At 52.5% G+C, this 20,980-nt stretch overlaps 1 protein-coding gene and 1 long non-coding RNA gene across 2 annotated transcripts in view; one reads left to right on the top strand and one right to left on the bottom strand.

Annotated features, from left to right (window-relative positions):
* Positions 1-26: 26 nt before the first annotated feature.
* Positions 27-9,951, top strand: LOC115831844. Its single transcript, XR_004027336.1, has 3 exons — positions 27-200; positions 8,512-8,604; positions 9,628-9,951. It is a non-coding gene; the product is annotated as an uncharacterized LOC115831844 (long non-coding RNA).
* NOP14 (NOP14 nucleolar protein) overlaps positions 8,694-20,980 on the bottom strand; it is a 28,573-nt gene continuing 16,286 nt past the window's right edge. Inside the window, exons 9-18 of the mRNA XM_012499671.2 lie at positions 19,481-19,611; positions 18,721-18,806; positions 17,609-17,744; positions 15,871-15,972; positions 14,817-14,970; positions 12,953-13,112; positions 12,351-12,498; positions 10,295-10,413; positions 9,956-10,111; positions 8,694-9,700 (exon numbers count right to left, since the gene is read on the bottom strand). Of these exons, the coding sequence (XP_012355125.2) occupies positions 9,601-9,700; positions 9,956-10,111; positions 10,295-10,413; positions 12,351-12,498; positions 12,953-13,112; positions 14,817-14,970; positions 15,871-15,972; positions 17,609-17,744; positions 18,721-18,806; positions 19,481-19,611 (1,292 nt within the window). The 3' untranslated portion in view covers positions 8,694-9,600. The remainder of the gene's footprint in view (positions 9,701-9,955; positions 10,112-10,294; positions 10,414-12,350; positions 12,499-12,952; positions 13,113-14,816; positions 14,971-15,870; positions 15,973-17,608; positions 17,745-18,720; positions 18,807-19,480; positions 19,612-20,980) is intronic.

Genomic DNA, 20,980 nt, shown 5'->3' with positions numbered 1-20,980 from the left:
TCTCTGCACGTTCTCTTCCGGCGGGAGGCAGTGTCGGGGTTTTCGCCGGTCCTGTGGCTCGCTGCTTGGCCGTGGGTTAGCAGCACCCTGACCGGAGCGGAAGAGCTGCCCGCCGCCGCGTAACCCCGAGGCCGAGACTCCCGGCCTGGCCTCTTTGGGCCCACGACGCCTGCCCCGCGGAGCGGACCCATGGGCCTGAGGTTTGTGTGCGGGGCGTCAGTCGAGCGCCAGCGCAGCCTGTCCCCCGTCCTCTGCGTCTGCGGGCCTGGCCCTCCCCGTGGAAGGACCGCGGGCTTCGGGGTCCCACGCCAGGGGGCTGAGTCCTGCCACACATACAGCGGTGGCCGCGGGCCTGGGGCGGCAGCACAGCCATTCTGCTCGGGCTGCCTGAGCCGACCCCGCTGTCTCTGTGCAGCTACTTTTGCTGTGTTTGGTGCTGAGCCTGAAGTCCCAGGACAAGCGGCTGAGGGGGAAAGATGGTGTGAATTGGGTGGGCAGAGACAACTGAAAGCCACAGGACCCGGTTGGCACCTTTTTGGCCTCCTGGGCCTGTGCCTGCAGCCCCGCTCCCTGCCTGGTTCACCCGAAGGAGGAGCTGGCGCTCTTTCCGGGCGCAGAAGCACCTGACCCACGCTGGAGGAAACGGTCCTCCTGGGCAGGAGGAGTTTTAGGCAGGAGAAGCTTTGGGCCTGGCTGGAGCAGTCAAGGAACCGCGCCAACGCCTGGCCTGTAGCCAGCTCCCCCCTCCCCTCCCACCTTGCTTTCGAATTCTCTTGTGGCCGACCCCAACCAGATACACATGGGGAAAGTTTCATGCGCGTCCGTGTGGAGACCACCAAACAGGCTTTGTGTGAGCGACATGGCTGTTTATTTCACCTGGGTGCAGACGGGCTGAGTCGGAAAAGAGAGTCAGCTGAGGGAGATGGATTATCATTAGCTCTTACAGGTTTTGGGATAGGCAGTGATGTTAAGAGCAGTGTTTTGCGGGCAGGGGTGGATCTCACAAAGTACATTCTCCAGGGTGGGGAGAATTACAAAGAACCTTGTTAAGGGTGGGGGAGATTACAAAGTACATTAATCAGTTAGGGTGGGGCAGAAACAAATTACAATGGTGGAATGTCATCAGTTAAGGCTGTTTTTACTTTTGTGGATCTTCAGTTACTTCAGGCCATCTGGGCGTATACGTGCAAGTCACAGGGGATGCGATGGCTTGGCTTGGGCTCAGAGGCCTGACATTCCTGCCTTCGTATATTAATAAGAAAAATAAAATAGTGTTGAAGTGTTGGGGTGGCGAAAAATTTTTGGGGGTGGTATGGAGAGAGAATGGGCGATGTTTCTCAGGGCTGCTTCAAGCGGGATTAGGGGCAGCGTGGGAACCTAGAGTAGGAGAGATTAAGCTGAAGGGAGGTCTTGTGGTAAGGGGTGATATTGTGGGGATGTCAGAAGAAACATTTGTCGTATAGAATGATTGGTGATGGCCTGGATACGGTTTTGGATGAATTGAGAAACTAAATGGAATAAGAGAAGGAGAAAAACAGGTATAAAATGTCTAAGAATTGGGAGGACCTAGGACATCTGATTAGAGAGTGCCTAAGGAGATTCAGCATAGTCCTGCCAGCAAAGATTATGTATTTACTACAAGAGTTTAGAGTGGCAGTTTGGGGATAGCACCAGGAGATATCAGCTGTGATGGCTTGGAGAAACAGTGTAAACTGGCAGTGTAAACAAGAGCAGGGCGTGTATGAGTAGTTGAGAACGGTGAATAGGAATATGACTAGACAGAAGATAGTAGGGAGGACAGGTTTTTTTGGGGCACAGTGTAAGTTGGTCTGGTGTCTGGAATGAGACGGGGGCCTAATAAAAAGGAGCGTCTATGCAGGAGCTCAAATGGGCTGTACCTTGTAGCATTCCGAGGACAGGTCTGACTTCTGAGAAGGGAAAGTAGTAAAAGTATTGTCCAGTCCTTTTTAAGTTGGTGGCTGAGCTTGGTGGGGTGTGTTTTTAAAAGACCTTTAGTCCGTTCTACTTTTCTTGAAGACGGAGGACCGTAAGAGATATAAAGGTTTCACTGAATACTAAGAGCCTGAAAAACTGCTTGGCTGATTTGACTAATAAAGGCTGGTCTGTTATCAGACTGTATAGAGGTGGGAAGGCTAACTGAGGAATTATGTCTGACAGAAGGGAAGAAATGACCGTGGTGGCCTTTTAAGACCCTATAGGAAAGGCCTCTACTTATCTAGTGAAAGTGTCTACCTGGACTAAGAGGTATTTTAGTTGTCTGACTCGGGGCATGTTGAGTAAAGCTAATTTGCCAGTCCTGGGTGGGGGCAAATCTTCAAGCTTGATGTGTAGGGAAGGGAGGGGGCCTGAATAATCCCTGAGGAGTAGTAGAATAGCAGATGGAACGCTGAGAAGTTATTTCCTTGAGGATAGATTTCCATGATGGAAAAGAAATGAGAGGTTCTAAGAGGCGGGCTAGTGGCTTGTACTGTAGCATAGCCTGCCTTTGCTGGTGTGTGGCGATTAGGCCTGGTGGAACTGCCATCAATAAATCAAGCATGATCAGGGTGAGAAACAGGGAAGAAGGAAATGTGGGGACATGGGGTGAATATCAGGTGGATCAGAGAGATACCATCATGAGGGTCAGGTGTGGTATCAGGAATAATGTGGGAGGCCGGATTGAAGTCCGGGCCAGGAACAATGGTAATTGTGGGACTTAACAAAGAGTGAGTACAGCTGAAGGAGCCGGGGAGCAGGAAGTATATGCGTCAGGTATGAGGAAGAAAATAGGTTTTGGAAGTTATGAGAAATGTAGAGAGTGAGTTGAGCATAGTTTGTGATTTTTAGGGCCTCTAAAAGTATTAAAGCAGCGGCAGCTGCTGCACGCACACATGAGGGCTAGGCTAAAACAGTAAGGTCAAGTTGTTTGCACAGAAAGGCTACAGGGTGTGGTCCTGGATCTTGTGTAAGAATTCTGACTGCACTAACCATGCCTAGGAAGGAAAGGAGTTGTTGTTTTGTAAGGTATTGAGGTTTGGGAGATTAATCCGACACGATCAGCAGGGAGAGCATGTGTGTTTTTATGAGAATTATGCCGAGATAGGTAACAGATGAGGATGAAATTTGGGCTTGATGAAGTAATGGGGGCTGTCTGTGAAGCCTTGCAGCAGTACAGCCCAGGTAATTTGCTGAGCCTAATGGGTGTTAGGGTCAAAGTGAAAGCAAAGAGAGGCTGGGATGAAGGGTGCAAAGGAATAGTAAAGAAAGCATGTTTGAGATCCAGAACAGAATAATGGGTAGTAGAGGGAGGTATTGAGGATAGGAGAGTATATGGGTTTGGCACCATGGGGTGGATTGGCAAAACGATTTGGTTGATAAGGTGCAGATTCTGAACTAACTTGTAAGCTTTGTCTGGTTTTTGGACAGGTAAAATGGGGGAATTGTAAGGAGAGTTTATAGGTTTTAGAAGCCCATGCTGTAGCAGGTGAGTGATAACAGGCTTTAATCCTTTTAAAGTGTGCTGTGGGATGAGATATTGGTGTTGAGTGGGGTAAGGGTGATTAGGTTTCAATGGGATGGTAATAGGTATGTGATCGGTTGCCAGGGAAGGAGTAGAGATGTCCCATACTTGTGGGTTAAGGTGGGGGGATATGACAGGAAGACGCGAAGGAGGCTTTGGGATGGGGAGAAGGGCGGCAATGAGATGCAGCTGTAGTCCAGGAATAGTCAGGGAAGCAGATAATTTAGTTAAAGTGTCTCGGCCTAATAAGGGAACTGGGCAGGTGGGGATAACTAAAAAGGAGTGCTTAAAAGAGTATTGTCTAAGTTGGCACCAGAGTTGGGGAGTTTTAAGAGGTTTAGAACCCTGGCCATCAATACCCACAACAGTTATGGAGGCAAGGGAAACAGGCCCTTGAAAAGAAGGTAATGTGGAGTGGGTAGCCTCCTATTAAGAAGGGGACGGGCTTACCTTCCACTGTGAGAGTTACCCGAAGCTTGGCATCCATGATGGTTTAGGGGGCTTCCGAGGCGATCGGGCAGTGTCAGTCTTCAGCCGCTAAGCTGAGAAGATCTGGGAAGGAGTCAGAGAGCCTTGGGCCAGAGTTCCACGGGCTCTGGGAGTGGCTGCCAGGTGAGTTGAACAGTCCGATTTCCAGTGGGGTCCTGCACAGATGGGACACGGCTTAGGAGGAATCCTGGGCTGCGGGCCCAGTGGCCAGATTTCCGGCACGTGTAGCAAGCTCCTGGGGGAGGAGGTTCTGGAGGAACGCCTGGCTGCTGCAGTTCAGGCATTTGGAAGTTCTTGTGTGCTGGAGATGTGGCTGGGGTTTGTCTCACAGTGGAGGCAAGGAATTGCAACTTTTTTCTGTTATTGTACACCTTGAAGGTGAGGTTAATTAAGTCCTGTTGTGGGGTTTGAGGGACAGATTCTAATTTTTGGAGTTTTATTTGATGTCGCAAGCAGATTGGGTAATAAAATGTATATTGAGAATAAAGACGGACTTTTGACCTTTTAGGGTCTAGGGCCGTAAAGCATCTCAGGGTTGCTGCCAAACGAGCCATGAACTGGGCTGGATTTTTTTATTTGATGAAAAAGAGCCTAAACGCTATCTGATTTGGGATAAAGAAAAAGGAGCATTAACCTTGACTATGCCTTTAGCTCCAGCCACCGTTTTAAGAATAAATTGCTGGGCAGGTGGGGGAGGGCTAGTCACGGAAGGAAACTAAGCCGGACTGGGTGTGAGGAGGGGAGGTGATAAAAGGATTATAGGGTGGAGGAGCAGAGGCTGAGAATTGGGACCTAGCTCGGCCTGGTGAGGGGAGAGGTCAGATGGGTCTGTAGAAAAGGAAGATTAGAACACTTGGGGTTGGGACTGAGGGGATAGGCAGGAGGGAAAGAAGAAAGATTTGGGATGAGTTGCATTGGGCACAGAGACTAGGAAGGGACTGATGTGTAAAAGAATGCCTCGACGTCAGGCACCTCAGACCATTTGCCTATTTTATGACAAGAATTATTTAGATCTTGCAGGATGGAAACATTCAAAGTGCTGTTTTCTGGCTATTTGGAACTACTGTTGAGTTTGTATTGGGGTCAAGCAGCATTGCAGAAGAAAATAAGGCATTTAGGTTTTAGGTCAGGTGTGAGTTGAAGAGGTTTTAAGTTCTTGAGAACACAGGCTAAGGGAGAAGAAGGAGGAATGGAGTGTGGAAGGTTGCCCATAGTGAAGGAGGCAAGCCCAGAGAAAAGAGAGAGTAGAGACATGGCGGGAAGGGGTTCTTACCTTCCAGAAAAGTGGGAAAGGGGTTGGGGCACAGAAATAGGGGATTGGGGGTTCTTGCCCCCTAGAAAAGCGGGACTTGCCGCTAAGGGTGAAGGAGAAGGGGTTGAGGGGTACTTGCCCCTCCCCTAGAAAAGCAGAGAAGGGGTAGAGACAAGGAGAAGAAGGGGTTGGGGTACTTGCCCCTTCCCCAGAAAAGCGGGACTTGCCGCTAAGGGTGAAGGAGAAGGGGTTGGGGGTTTCTTGCCCCCCAGAAAGGTGGAGAAGGTAGAGACACGGAGAGAAGGGCTTGGGGTACTTGCCCTTCCCCCAGAAAAGTGGAACTTGCTGCTAAGGGTGAAGGACCAAGGCAGGCCGTCCCTGCATGGTCTGACAACTTTGAAACATGGGTGAATAATCAGAGAGGCGCCCCTGCAATGGTTAAACACCAAGGGAAGGCTGCCTTCCCAGTCCGTGACTGGCACCGGACTTTTGAGTCCACAGATAAAACGTGTCTCCTTTGTCTCTACCAGAAAATGAAAAGAATTGAAATTAAGAGAAGGGAGAGATTGAAGTGTGGCGCCAATATTGAAAGGAGAAAGCAGTTGAGGGATAGTGAGGGAAGTTGGAGAAGAGAGTAAGAGGCCACTTACCGGATTTGAAATTGGTGAGCTGTTTCTTGGGCTGGTTGGTCTGAGGACCTGAGGTCGTAGGTGGATCTTTCTCACGGAGCAAAGAGCAAGAGGACAGGGGATTGATCTCCCAAGGGAGGTCCCCCGATTCGAGTCACGGCACCAAATTTCATGTGCGTCCGTGTGAAGAGACCACCAAACAGGCTCTGTGTGAGCAACATGGCTGTTTATTTCACCTGGGTGCAGGTGGGCTGAGTCCGAAAAGACAGCAAAGGGTGGTGGATTATCATTAGCTCTTAAAGGTTTTGGGATAGGCGGTGAAGTTAAGAGCAATGTTTTGCCGGCAGGGGTGGATCTCACAAAGTACATTCTCAAGGGTGGGGAGAATTACAAAGAACCTTCTTAAGGGTGGGGGAGATTACAAAGTACATTGATCAGTTAGGGTGGGGCAGAAACAAATAACAATGGTGGAATGTCATCAGTTAAGGCTATTTTCAATTTGTGGATCTTCAGTTACTTCAGGCCATCTGGATGTATACGTGCAAGTCACAGGGGATGCAATGGCTTGGCTTGGGCTCAGAGGCCTGACAGAAAGCAATCAGGTGGCACACACACTGCCTTTACACCATAGAGAACTTCCAATTGCGGGTAAGAACAAAGCCCCACCTCTGCCTAATAGATGCAGTTTTCCACCTGCAGCCAAAAAGACAACCTGTTACTAGCTTTTTCCCCAGAGGACAGGCATCCCTATGAAACTGCCATTGCAAAATTTGACCAGTGAGACAACCAACTCCATCTTGCTTCTAACCTCCATGTTCTCCTTGTTTATTCCTGGGCGTAGGTTGAACTTTGGAACTTAGTTTAAAACAAAGATGGTAACAGCCCTTTCCCAAAAGAAACTTTTCCTGGGGACTAGATTAGCCACAAAATTAGAAACTATGGTTGAGGAGTCATGCAGCTAGAGGCTACAGGGTTCTGACCCTCCCCAAACTGCTCCTGGCGATAACATCACTATTGTAAAGCCGCAGATCAGTACTTGATGGGTCAGCTGGCACCACCCAGGCTCATCTGATCTTGTGGAGCCCAGGAACTGGCTCAGTGCGAGAGATTTCATCTCTGACCGACCAATCGGTACTTCTGACTCACTGGCTGCCCCCCGCCCACCCGCTTATCTTTAAAAACTCCAAACCCCAAATGCTCAGGGAGACTGAGTAATAGTAAAACTCCAGTCTCCCACACAGCTAGCTCTGCGTGAATTACTTTTTCTCCGTTGCAAATGCCCTTTCTTGATAAATTGGCTGTCTAGGTAACAGGGAAGGGGAACCCATTGGGCAGTTACACTTTTATCCACCCTTCCAGCTGTATCACCCACCCTCTTCAATGACATGACACACAGCTAGAGTGTATGAGCTTGCTGCCGGCACCTTCTGTCCTGGATTGGATAGCAAGGCTTCAGCGGAGAGCCAGGTGCCTGGTCCGGTCCCACTTTTTTTTCTGTCCTGTTCTTTTCCTCTGTGCTTGGCCAAAGAGGGTTGGGGCAGGGTCCTGAGTGCAAGGGCTTGGCTTGGTGAATTAAAGTGGCAGTAGCCGTGTGGCAGAGAAAATTTGTAGATGGGTGAAATCCTGCAGCTGTTGATGTTAACAGCATCCTGGGCCTACACAGTGACAAAGTGTATATAGACAGCCAGCCTAGTTGGTGGATGTGACAACCCCAGACCCTTCTAGATTTGTGGATCCGTGCACCTGCCAGACCTGTCTCTGAGCCATCTGGGGAGGCTGGATAAGATTCCCCCGTCAGGGCCTGAGCCTTATCTTTAAGCTGCTGGCTTCAGCCCGGCTGCCACCAGCGCTGTCTCTATCTTGCGCTTTCCAGAGGGAGACTGACTCATTCTGAGCTCCAGGCCTATCAGGCAGCCCAACCGCGGCAGCAACTGCCTCTCACACTGAGGAGGGCTCATGCTCTGGTCCAGCCATGGCTTGAACACCTCCCAACAAGAACAAAGCCAGACTCATTCTCCCCAGCAACTTCTTCCTTGCTCAAAGACCCCACACCCCATTAGAAGCCGGAACCGGGTCCTTGTCACCTTCCTCAACTCCCAGTCCTAGTGTGGTTAATCCTCACATCTCACTGTGATCGCCGTGGCCAGACGTGTGACCTCAGCGATGCTTCATGCATGTACTAGGGCAGCCTGGGCCGGGCTGGTCAGTGTGGTCTCCTGAGGTGTGAACTTGACCCCGGGCTTCTTTCCTGGGATGCCGGCTAAGGACACAAGCTCCGTGTTTGTCCTGGCCTGTAGCCCGGCAGGGGCTCCGTTGTCACCTGGGGAATGCCTCGGCCTGCAAGACTGCATACTGCATTGGTACAGGGAAACCTACTTCAGCACTGCCCTCAGCAAGGTAGCAGGTCCCAACAAGCCTTGCACCGTGAGGAAGCGGCAGTGGCGTTCAGGATATGGCTCCCTGGCCAGCTTGTGAAGTTCAAGGGGCTCACAGCCCCTCCCGGGTCCAGCACACCTGAGGGCTGACCTCCCTCTTGATTAGTGCAGGCGAAAAGCACTTTAAAAAGCTGTCTCATGTGTAACTTGCACATCTTCTGATTCTGACCTGAAACTGCATCCCAGGTCGGCACAGACGCAACCCAGGCTCCTCCAACCTCCCACAGTGCAATGTCCTGAATGGAGGACCCCAGCACCCAGAAGCATCCACTGAAGGACGTAAGTAGGACAAGGCCAACTGTGGCTGTTCCAGCAGAGGGACTGTGGGTGGTTTCCCTTCTCCGATTTCTAAGCTATCTGCAAACTTGTTTCATTTATAATTGAAAATATAATTTGCATAACAGCAGTCTAAATTCTACACATGAAGGCAAACGTCCGTGGTTGACAGAAATTACACTGGCCAGAATCCCCAGTCACCATGAGACTTGTCCAGATGCAGTGAACCAGTTGCAGCTGACATCACGCAGACCATTCCCGATCCCAGAGCAGCATTTCAGGATTCATTCTATTTCATCAGGCGATGTTTTAACAGGAACAAAACCGAAGGCGGGGTGGGGGGGGCGGGGAGCTGGAGGTTGGAATCACACCAACATTACAGATTACTCTAAAAAAAAAATTACTTTTTTGGCTGGGTGCTGTGGCTCACACCTATAATCCCAGCACTTTGGGAGGCCAAGGCAGGTGGATTACCTGAGGTCGGGAGTTCGAGACCAGCCTGACCAACATGGAGAAACCCCGTCTCTACTAAAAATACAAAATTAGCTGGGCATGGTGGCACATGCCTGTAATCCCAGCTACTCGGGAGGCTGAGGCAGGAAAATCGCTTGAACCCAGGAGGTGGAGGTTGTGCCATTGCACTCCAGCCCGAGCAACAAGAGCGAAACTCTGTCTCAAAAAAAATTTTTTAAGTGACACGGTCTCGCACTGTGGCCGAGGCTGGAGTGCAGTGGCTCAATCATGGCTCACTGTAACCTTCGACTCAGCTCAAGCAGTCCTCCTGCTTCAGCCTCCCGAGTAGTTGGGACTACAGGTGTGTGCCACCACACTTGGCTAATTTTTATATTTTTTTGGTAGAGACAGGGTCTTCCTGTGTTGCCCAGGCTGGTCTTGCACTCCTGGGCTGAAGCAGTCTCCCTGCCTTGGCCTCCCAGAGGGTTGGAATTGCAGATGTGAGGTAATGTCCAGTATTTCCTTGCCTAATTTATAAAGTGTAATTTATTTTTTGAACTTCTTCCTCTTCAGAGCCTTCCATTCGCCTTCCTGTGTGGCCAGGCTGTTAAAAAGCTGCTTTACTTTCCGCTTTCTTTCCGCATCCCTGAAAGAAACAAAAGGCAAGTGCCCATTTGTGAATTAGTTCTTGGGGAGCGTCTTGCCCTCTCTCTCCCACATCAGAACCACATTAGCCACCGTGGCCACGTTCAGTTCAAACGGGGAAGCGAACCTGCCTGGCTCCAACCCCCAGCCAGAGCCAAGGCTGTGGGATGCCAGGTGCCTGGTGCTCTGCCCAGGGCCAGACGGCACCAAAGCTGAGTGACACCACAGTCGTGTCACGCACACACGTCCCCCTCACCGTTCCATGATTTCTGAGAGTTGCATCCTCGCCAGGAACTGATTGTCCTTGCGGATTTCTCGAACGGCCCCTTTAAATTCACGCTTGTGTTTGTGGATCAGCCTCTTCCTTTCCTGTTCCTCCTTACTACTGCCTTGTTTTCTTCCAAACTCGAGGCTGCGATCAGAAAGCCACTGTTAAGGAAGGAAGAGTCTGTCCCCACCTCTCAGCCAGAGCCTGCTTGGGAGTGTGGCTTCACTCCGTAGTCATCTGCTCAACTGCAGAACTGGCAGACGCCCCCCATCAGCTCCCACTGAGCCCACAGCCCCGGCCTCCCAGGGAGGTGCTGCCAACACCCACACTTTGACCAGCCGGGGCGTGAAAAGCTTCAGTGGGACGGGCTTGCTCTTCTCACAGGTCAGCGGCCGGCAGAGCTGCTTCTGGCTTTCCATTTCGGTCAGTGTGCTCTGACACAGCTCCTGAAAAACACGAAATCCCCGACTGCGATGACTCACCTGCTGCGTGCGCTGAGCTCCACGCACGGGTTCTGCGGTGTCAAGGCGTGAGGACAGTGCTGCGAGCTCCCCGCAGCAGGATGGTGCCCTTGCTGTGCACCTACCAGTGGGCTGGGGGGGAAGCCAAGGCTGTGGCTGCTGAAGGCCTGGCACAGCCGGAACAAAGTAAAGCCACTGTCTTCCTGATGAGGGAGGGCCGTGTGCTGGCCCCTGAGAGCACGCTCTGAAAGGAGGGGACTCGGGGAGTTGGAGGTCACCATAGTCTGTGCTCCTCACAGCCAGAAATGTCAACAGAACTCCTCTTTTCCAGACAAATTTGGCACCAAAGGCCATGAGCCACTTGCTTCATGAGAAGGCTCACGGGAGAACCCCTTTCTGCCGTGGGGGGCCGCATGCATGCTAGAGCCCAGGTGTGCAAACTGACGCCGGGTGCCAGGCAGGGCAGGGTTTCTACCAGTCTTGGCAGTTTGACCTTATTTTCAAGCCAACAGGACCAGATGGTTAAGACCCACTTTCACCAAGACCTTGGCTTCCAGAAGAGTTGGCTGGTGGCTTCTGAGGAATCTCCCAAAAGCCAGTTCACTGCGGTTGGTCCTATCCGCTTTCTCCTGCACAGGTGTGTCCTGGAGCCCTGGCTGCACCCACAGACACAGCCACTCTTGGGCCCATGTGGATGGAACGTTCGAGTGCCAGAATGCCTCGTCTCCATGGAGACCAAACTCAAGGGCCTTGACTGGCCCAGTCTACCTAGACCACGAGCCCTGTTGTGCCCCGCAGCCAGGCCACCCCAAATTCTTTTAAATAAAAGGCACAAGCCACAGCCACATCAGCAGGAAGTGGATACAGGATAAGGGGCGGGGCTCACATGTCATCCTCATCAGCCTTTGACCAGGCGACGGGAGTCTGTGATAGCTAGCTTGTCTGCTCTATGCTCCAGGGACCTGGCCGGGAACGGGCCCAGTTGCTGTCCTCATGGAACTCTCATCCTAGTGGGGCAGAGACAAGGATGGTGTAACGTGCCCGGGGGTCAGCACCACAGACAAGACACGGAGCGTGGCACAGTGTGGGCCAGGGAAGGCCTGGCTTCCCAAGGGTGTGGGCGTGAGCAGCATGGCTGTGGGGAGTTCCAGGTGCAGAGAACAACTACTCCAGAGACAGAGCCAGGCCTGCGAGGAGGCTGGAGTGCATGAGGGGAAGGCATGAGGCAAGGCTGCCAGGGCTGTGCTGGTGGTGTGGGGCATCCCTGTGGGGGTAGCTGCGGACATGGCACTGATGCCTTCAGCTCCAGCAGCATCCTGGGCTGGTGCGGGCCAACGAGGGGCAGGGTTGGGGCAGGATGAAAGGCACAAGCCACAGCCATGTCAAGCAGGAAGTGGATGCAGGGTTCAGCCTGTCAGGGTCAGGGTGAAAGGCAGGGAGGCGGGTAGGCCATAGGTGAATTTGGAGTGGCCTATAGAGGACGGGATGTGCCATCAAAGACTTGTTCTTGGGTCCAGCTGAGACTGGCCCTTGGGGCTTCCTGTCACCTTCTGCAGGATAGTGAGACCATCCTTGGAAAACCCACCGGGACTGCAGAGCGCACCTCAGAGCTGACTATCCAGGCCTGGCAGGGGCTGACCCCTGGGCGCTGGTGCACCCTCTGTGCAGCCTCTTGGAGGCAGCACACAAGGCGACAGTTCCCAGCTACCGCCTGAGATGCAGCATCTGCTTTACTCCAGCCCAGCACTGCTCACCGTCACTGCCCACTCCTATGATTTTACTTCCCTTTCATGTTTGTGATTTTGCAAAGATGGTGTTGACTTACAGCTGCAGCCTCAAATGACTAAATGCCACCAGCTTGCCCCCAGCTCAGGGACATGTCTGAGCCCAGGCAGAGCACCCTAGTCGCCAGGAAGCCTCACCTGGAGCTCCTGTGGGTGGCTGCAGTCTGCCAGGTGATCCGTGAGGAGGGCTCGGAGAGGCCCCGTGATGGCGTGGAAGGATGGCAGGGACCCGTACATGAGCACACAGTGCTTCAGCAGGGCCAGGCCCACGGCCAGGCAGGACAGTCTGTGAGGGCAGGAGGCAAGAGGAGGTCCAACTTGTTCTATTCGTCACTGACAAAACCAATAACGTGGCAAAAATGAACTCCCCCACTTCCACTAGGCTGAAAAATCCCATGTGGTCACCTTGGCCGGCCAGGGTTGGGCCCAAACAGCCACGGGCAAGGTAGGCTCAGTGTCAGGCCTAACGCAGGAGGGAAGGCTGTGGGAACCGCAGCGCCAGCTGGGATGGGGCGGCTCCATTTTTGGTTCCAAATTATGATTTATGAAATCAAGCAAATGTATTTTGAAAATGAAAAAGGGACACCAAGCCAACATGCCTCAGAAAGGCTTTCGCCCTCCATCAAACCAAACGGCCAGGCAGCAAGTTTGCTAAGAACAGCACATCAGAAAGCACGAGTGGCTTCTGCCTCTGGGGGTGCTGTAGGGCACAGACCCCAAAGCGGGGTCCCCTCACGTACCGGATGTGATTGGCCTCCGTCGAAGTCGGGGCCCTCAGTCTGCTGGCCCAGCGGAGGGAGAGCCTGCTCTGCTGCCATGTGGCCACATCCTCTCTAGCAGACACCACGAGCAGTTCCGAGTTCTTCCCAAGCGCTCTGAAAGGGTGCACCAGAGTGGAACCTGAATTCCAAGTGCGACAGGACAGAGATGGCCTGAAGGTTACTGGGCTCCCGGCAGGCTCTGCGGCACCAAGCCTGTGGAAGTTCACTCGCTAACAGACGCACACCAATTTTTATGTTTCTGGGTTGTGCCAGACATTGAGGGTTTCATCGTGGGCAGGGACACCTCAGGGGAGGGGAAAAGCTTTGGCGGGGGGCGCAGTGAGAGCCAAGTGCCTGATCCTGCCTGAGAGGCCTGCTGGCCACAGAGTTCCTGGAGCCTACTAGGCACACATGGGGCTGATGAGGTGCTCAGGCCACATCCAGGAACAGACTGAAGTCCCTGCCCCTGTCGGGGAGACAGGCAGTGCACAGCACCCAGAGGAGCAAATGGACCAGACAGAACACGAGAAAGGAAAGCAGCAGGGCAGGAGGGAGGCAGGAGAGTCAGTTGGGGGTGACAGTGCAGGGCGGGAGAGGCCTGAGGGGCAGACGTCAGCAAAGGCCTGTAGGGCCTGCAGGAGTCAATCCACTCGCCACAGAGAAGGGCAATCCAGGCCGAGGGCGTGGCTGCAGGGGGAGGGGTGGGGACCGGGTACAGTGGGGCAGAGGTGCCGGGCCAAGCGAGAGGGGAAGGCGGTGGGTCAGGCCCCGCCCCACACTTCCCCAAAGCCGAGATGCCCGCCCCTTCCCTGACTCCACCTGTGCCCAGCCTGTTCCGTGGCAGCCCTTCACAAGCGGGACTGCAGCTATCTGCAGGTGGCTCTCCCTGAGGCAGGGAGCATGCGGGCGGCCGCGCCCCTCTGGCACCCAGCACCGAGCCTGACAAGCCTCGGGAGCCAGGGGGTGGCAGAATGGGAGTACTGAACCGGAGGAGTGGCCCAGACCCCTCTCAGAAGGGACTCTGCTGGCGGTGTGAATGATGCCACAGCACCTGCTCCTCAGGTCAGTCCCCTGGACATGCAGGCGCTTAGCACTGCACAGTAAGCTGGAAATAGAGGGTGGGGGTCTTGGCCTTGAGGTCCAGCCTCTGGTCAGGCTGGGAGAGGCATCCACAGACATGGAAGAGCTCAGGACAGAGGTTGTGGAGCTCCTCACCTCCCAGAGGGAAGCAGCAAGTGCTGAGGAAGCATCCAGGAGCAGGGCTGGCATCAGGGGAAGGGGGAAGAGCACAGGGGCTGGGGGGAGGGCCCAGGAGGGCAGCCAGTGTGCAGACTGCTCCTCATCCCAACGCTGCTCTTGCCGCCCGCCCTCCTGAATTCAGAGCGTTACAGAAGCGACATAGCAGCGCTGCCTGTGTGAGCTGCACGAGAACTTTCACACTGCCTTGTCACATGAGAAAAAAAAGATTGATTTTAACAGATCTTATCTAACCCCAAATACCAAAATATTATGATTTTAACACATAATACAAAAAATTAAGATACTTTAAGTATTTCTGGCACTAAGTCTTCCCCACCTGGGCATATGTCACAGGTGGGGCACGTCTCAGTTCAGACTCTGGCCACTGGCGACTGCACTGGACAGCACAGGTCACCGGTAGCACTGCTTTTCCCCATGTGGCGCATGCACACACTCATGCAGAGGGACAGAGAGTGTGACGGGTGGCAGGTTTGTGTGTTTCCTCTACTTTTGCATATTCTAAACTTTCTACAATGAGTATGAACTACTTAAAAAAATTCTAAAGTATAAAATATTTGTAGGAAGCTCCCTCAAATCAACTCACCTTGGCTTGCTTTGTTTGGAGTTGCTATGTAAAGAATCCCAAGAAGAAAATTAATAAGCTCAGGTATAAACCTCTGGGACAAAGCCACATACTCCAGGAACAGGCAGCACACGAACAGGCCCTTCACCACGTCCTGGAGGGACAGGATGGGGCACTGGAAAGGAACATACGGAGGGTCACTGTCCTGGGACGATGTCATGCCATGCTAGGCCAACCACCAGGCTTCCCTGATGAACCACACACCCCACTGAGCTTCACGAGCACAGAGGGAACCCCCGCACCTTATAGCAGTGTCGAGAGGATCAAATGAGATGAAAACAGGGTAAAGAGCTTTAGTGGTATTTTTTTCCCCTGAGACGGAGTTTCACTCTTACCACCCAGGCTGGAATGAAATGGCACAATCTCGACTCACTGCAACCTCCACCTCCCTGGTTCAAGTGATTCTCCTGCCTCAGTCTCTCGAGTAGCTGGGATTACAGGCATGTGGCACCACACCCAGCTAATTTTTGTATTTTTAGTAGAGACGGGGTTTCACCATGTTGGCCAGGCTGGTCTTGAACTCCCGACCTCAGGTGATCTGCCTGCCTCAGCCTCCGAAAGTGCTGGGATTACAGGCATGAGCCACCGTGCCCGGCCAGAGCTATACTGATTTATAAAGTTCCTTCCACCCATATAGAGCGTACGATTACTGCAGTAAGCATGCACCAATCATATGCCTAATAAAAAGGAACAGCTTGAACTTTTTAAGCCTAAAAGGGAACAAAAGCCCTTATCATCACACTGGATAACTTCACTACTAACTTGAAAGGTTGTTTTCTGGGGTAGCACCATCTGTAACCTTGAGGTGCCAAACCAGGCCCTCCCACTCCCACCCACATCTGGGGCTGCAGGGGCCGGGGCTCTTTTAGATGGGCCCTCTTAGGCCTAACCCCAGTGCTCAGTCTCTGCGGCCCTTAAACAGCCACACTCATGTTCCACAAGGCCCTGAGGGGCTGTGGCTCTGGCCACCCATGGTGCAGCAGGCCGGCCCCTGCCGCATGTGGAGAGGACGCACCTTGGTGAGCAGCTGACTCAGGCACACGAGGGCAGGGGTCACCACTGGGTGCCAGAAGTCGGAAGTTGGAAACAGCAGCCCAGTGATTTTCAAATAAATGAGCTGGAAAGAAAGTGTTCCCACAGGTTAAAGAAGGTAAATGAAGTCCATCCATATGCCCTCCCCACAAACACTCCCGAGCCAAGAACGGGATCTGGGGAGGAGAGGGTGCTTCTCCCTGGCCCAGAGCTCTGGCCTCAGTGTCACACAACAGGCGTCCAACCACCATGGGTCAACCAGCTAAACGTGCAGTGAGGACACTGAGGCCCATGAAGACTTCAAAGCAGTCAACAATGGTTACAGACACGGGCTCAGATCACGTTTTGGGGAGTTGATTAAAATCACTAACCTAAGTCCTACATTTTTAAGCTTCTGCTAACTATTGTGAATCCATTTCAACACAAACACCAGACAACAGAAGAAAGAGCATATCTCAGCAAGTATTTCCTTAAAGTTACTAAAGCTGAAAATACAGCACGAGGCTGTTATAAAATTGTTAAAAATCTCAGAGCGTTCAAATGTCTCCCAACCTTTGAATAACATAGAAACCAAGACCAATTTAAACCAGCCCACAGGCTTAGGCCCTTAAGGAAAATACCGTGATTCTATTTGCCTTCCAACATTTTTGTCACTGGACGAAATACAGCACCATTCACGTGGAATCAAACCAGAATTTCCCTGTACGACCCACACGTTAGTCCATGGCTAGTGGAGGAACACCCTCCCCTCCCAGGCTCGCTGCCGCGCAGCTCACTCCAGATCACCCTCGCTGCAATGCACTCTCACTCAAGGTCACCCTCGCTGCCGCGCAGCTCACTCCAGATCACCCTCGCTGCAATGCACTCTCACTCAAGGTCACCCTCGCTGCCGTGCAGCTCATTCCAGATCACCCTCGCCGCAGTGCACTCTCACTCAAGGTCACCCTCGCTGCCGTGCAGCTCACTCCAGATCACCCTTGCTGCAATGCACTCTCACTCAAGGTCACCTCCCTGCAGCGAGCTCATTCCAGATCACCCTCGCTGCAATGCACTCTCACTCAAGGTCACCCTCCCTGCAGCGAGCTCATTCCAGATCACCCTCGCTGCAATGCACTCTCACTCAAGGTCACCCTCCTGCAGCGAGCTCATTCCAGATCACCCTCGCTGCAATGCACTCTCACTCAAGGTCACCTCGCTGCGCGAGCTCATCCAGATCACCCTCGCTGCAATGCACCTCACTCAGGTCACCCTCCGCCCGCCCTCCGTCACCCCCGCTCACTCCCCAGTCACCCTCCGCCGCCACCATCCCCCCCTGCACTCTCACTCAAGGTCACTCTCGCTGCTGTGCAGCTCACTCCACATCACCCTCGCTGCAATGCACTCTCACTCAAGGTCACCCTCCCTGCAGCGAGCTCATTCCAGATCACCCTCGCTGCAATGCACTCTCACTCAAGGTCACTCTCGCTGCTGTGCAGCTCACTCCAGATCACCCGCGCTGCAGCGAGCTCATTCCAGATCACCCTCGCTGCCGCGCAGCTCACTCCAGATCACCCTTGCTGCAGCGCAGCTCATTCCAGATCACCCTCGCTGCAGCGCAGCTCACTCCACATCACCCTGGAAGCACAGGGCACGGCCAAGAGCATCATACCCATCGTCTACCTTCTGTGATGCCAAACAGAACTTCTGTGGCAGGGGCAGTGCCTAGACTGAACTCTGCTTACCACGTCCAACCCTGGCAATGCCGCCCGGCCTTTGGTCTCAATCATTTCTTCCATCTCATGCATCGCATCTCGGAGAACAAATTTGATAGCGTCACTTGCAGATTCAGGAAACATCTGGCAAAGATGATATAAGTGCCTGTTAAGCAGAAATGTAAAGTCAGGAGAGAATGACTTTAGATAAGAAACAGAAAAACCCTGCAAGCCACTTTCCTATGAAGTCACCTGCTGACTGAGCAAGTAAGAACTGGATGAATCCGCTTTTTCTAACAGCATTCTTAAGAGGCTACACTCGGCTTCTGCCATTTCCTAAAAACTCAGCCGTAACATTATGGACTGGAGGTGGTGGGAGAAACAGCTCAATTTGTGGTACAGACGTTGTTGGGGGCACCGCTGTGTGGCAGCTGCAGCTGACAGCTCCAAGGCACTTTCCATATTAACTCACTTATTCCTCACGACAGGTTCTTCTTTGATAGTGCCTCCATGCATGCAGATGATGATGTGGAGAGCTCCGCGCAGCACAGGGCAGGAAGCTGGTGTGCACTCTCACGGATCCAAAGCCAACACACGCCTCTCAACTGAGAACTCTGCCCCTCTGGCATTCTTCCAGCCACCAGCCCTGGGGGCCAGGAGCCACCGAGTGGGTCACACAGGCTTAGAGTGCAGTGAGGGCAGGAGCTCGCCCTGGTGGTCCCCATGCAGACAAGAGGGACACACTCCCTGGCATGCAGAGCCACCCAACTGGGTTTCACTGAAGGCTGAGAGGCAGTGTGTCTACCGTGCTTTCCAAATACCTCTCAATCACCCAGAGCTTGAAACTTAAAATGAGCCACCCCATCCCAGCCACAAATCTAAAGGGGTTCACTTGTTTCAAAATCAACTTGTTTGTGGTTAAAAGTCAGTCCCAGCTCTACAGTGGCTGGAGCGGCATGTGTGAGAAGCTGGCTTGTGCTGTGAGGCTCACAAGCCCTGGGTGACCACCTGCCCACTTGGTATGCTGACACCACCATTCCACCTATCTTAGTTAACTCTGGAATGTATTTTTATGACTCTAAATGGGAGAAAAATTGTTCTGCTTAACCCCACATCCCAGATGACACACCATTTTTACTTACACAACCAACTTATCAATTACTCTGAGGTCTGGTGGGTCATCTGTAGCCAAATCGCCAACGTATTCCAAAAGAAAGCCAAACAGTTTCTGCAGGAACATGAATTGGGAAATAAAGCTCAGTGCTCAGCACCAAGAACAAAGCCACAGGCACATACCTTCTGGATCACCTACATTCTGGTGACAACCAGGTGGGGCAGGGGAGCCCTGGGTTACAGACATGAGCAGCCATCTAACATGCAAGCAAATACACTGCTAGAACTTGCTAAGCACTAGAAGGTGTAGAGGGGGAAAAAAGCTAAGGGTGGGGTGCATCCTTCTATAGAACAGCTGACAACACATCACTAGGAAAGCAAAATGAGGAACACAGGCAGCACGGCGCCCTCCTCACAGGGAATATTCATCATTCACTGAAAGAGAAAAAGGCACAATCACAGCCACCTATCTGACACAGCAAAGTCTGGCTCTGCCACATGCTGGCTATGTGAACCCTAGTGTCCTCCCCTGTGAGACGAAGGCGAAGGTCACCATGCCTGCCTCTGGCTGGGTCTGGCACGAGGCCTAGAGAGGGGCCAAAGCCAAGGGAGGCCTCTGCCGGTGCCATACCAAGTACTCCCAGCCATCATCATAGGTAACCAGGTGACAGGTTGGCCCCATCTGGCCTGAGGCACACATGGCCGTTGCACAACTTCACACAATTCTGGCATTCATATACGGGGCTATGCTGACACTCCCAGCGCTCCACACACACTCAATCCACGTACTTCTAATTTTGCTTTGTTTCCTTCTGCGAGACTCGGGTGGTTGCACTTCTGAATTCTCTCCACCACCAAAAGCTGCTCTTCCATCGATCTTCCTAACAATAGAGATCTCAGTTCCTCATAGGACTCAGGGGCTATCAAAAACACAAAACATACTGCACATTTAACATATATATATATATATTTTTTTTTTTTTTTTTTTTTTTGAGATGGAGTCTCGCTCTGTTGCCCAGGCTGGAGTGCAGTAGTGCGATCTCAGCTCATTGAAACTTCCGCCTCCTGGGTTCAAGCGATTCCCCTGCCCCAGCCTCCTGAGTAGCTGGGATTACGGGCACTAGCCACCATGCCTGGCTAATTTTTGTATTTTCAGTAGAGACAGGGCTTCACCATGTTGGCCAGGCTGGTCTCAAGCTCCTGACCTCAGGTGATCCGCCTGCCTAGCCCTCCCAAACTGCTGGGATTATAGGCATGAGTCACTGCACCTGGCCCACATTTAACATTTAAAATGAGAATTACTTACATGTCTGCTAACAGAGGTAATTTTATATAATTATTCTACTTCACAATCACAACAAACCCACCAGCTTTGCTCTGGCACATCTGGAGGGGTCTCAGCCATCCTGACCTGGGCTGTCAGGAGCGATCACGCACCTGGGAACAGGCTAATAAGCAAATGCCCTCTCACCTTTCCTCAATGAGGAATTTGCTAAAACACCCACAGTTTCAGAGCATCTTGGTGGCAGGGTGCTGGGTTTAGTGCCCAGACTGCTTTAGAAAGACCTGGAAGGAGCCACTGTGAGCCAAGCAGTGTCAGCTCATGAGACTCTTGCCACCAGAGGGCACTTCACAGAGGCCAGCTTCACCATTAGCTCCTCCCCTGGAAGCGTCCTGCAGGCACAGGACAATTCGGCATTGCTTACCACAACCTGACCATTTTTCTTTTCTTTTTTTTGAGACAGGGCCTTGCTCTGTCACCCAGGCTAGAGTGCAGTGGTGTAATCTCAGCTCACTGCAACCTCCGCCTCCTAGGCTCAAGTGATCCTCCCACCTCAGCCTCCTGAGTAGCTAGGACCACAGGCACAGGCTATTGCACCAGGCTTATTTTTTATATTTTTGGTTGAGACAAGGTTTGGCAATGTTGCCCAGGCTGGTCTCAAACTCCAAGGCTCAAGTGACCCACCCACCTTGGCCTCCCAAAGTGTTGGGATTATAGGCATCAGCCACGTACCTGGCCTGGACGATTTTTCTCCAAATACTAGACAAAACAACACTGTATATTCCATCTAAAATGTTACGTGGCCAAACAGGAGGCCCAGGTGGGAACATGGAAGCCTTCTCGCAGATGCTCACCCACCTCCCCAGCCCTACCCCTCTGGTCCACCACAAGAGGGTGACCATATACTAAAAGGGAGGTGAAGGTACCACTACAGAGAGGCGCATCTGGCCCATCGGGGGCTGGTCCACAGAACCACAGTCACAAACTAAGATGACCACTCGCTCTAA

The sequence above is a fragment of the Nomascus leucogenys genome, chromosome 20 (genome assembly GCF_006542625.1).
Source record: "Nomascus leucogenys isolate Asia chromosome 20, Asia_NLE_v1, whole genome shotgun sequence".
NCBI lineage: Eukaryota > Metazoa > Chordata > Mammalia > Primates > Hylobatidae > Nomascus > Nomascus leucogenys.
This window is presented reverse-complemented; position numbering and strand designations above follow the sequence as displayed.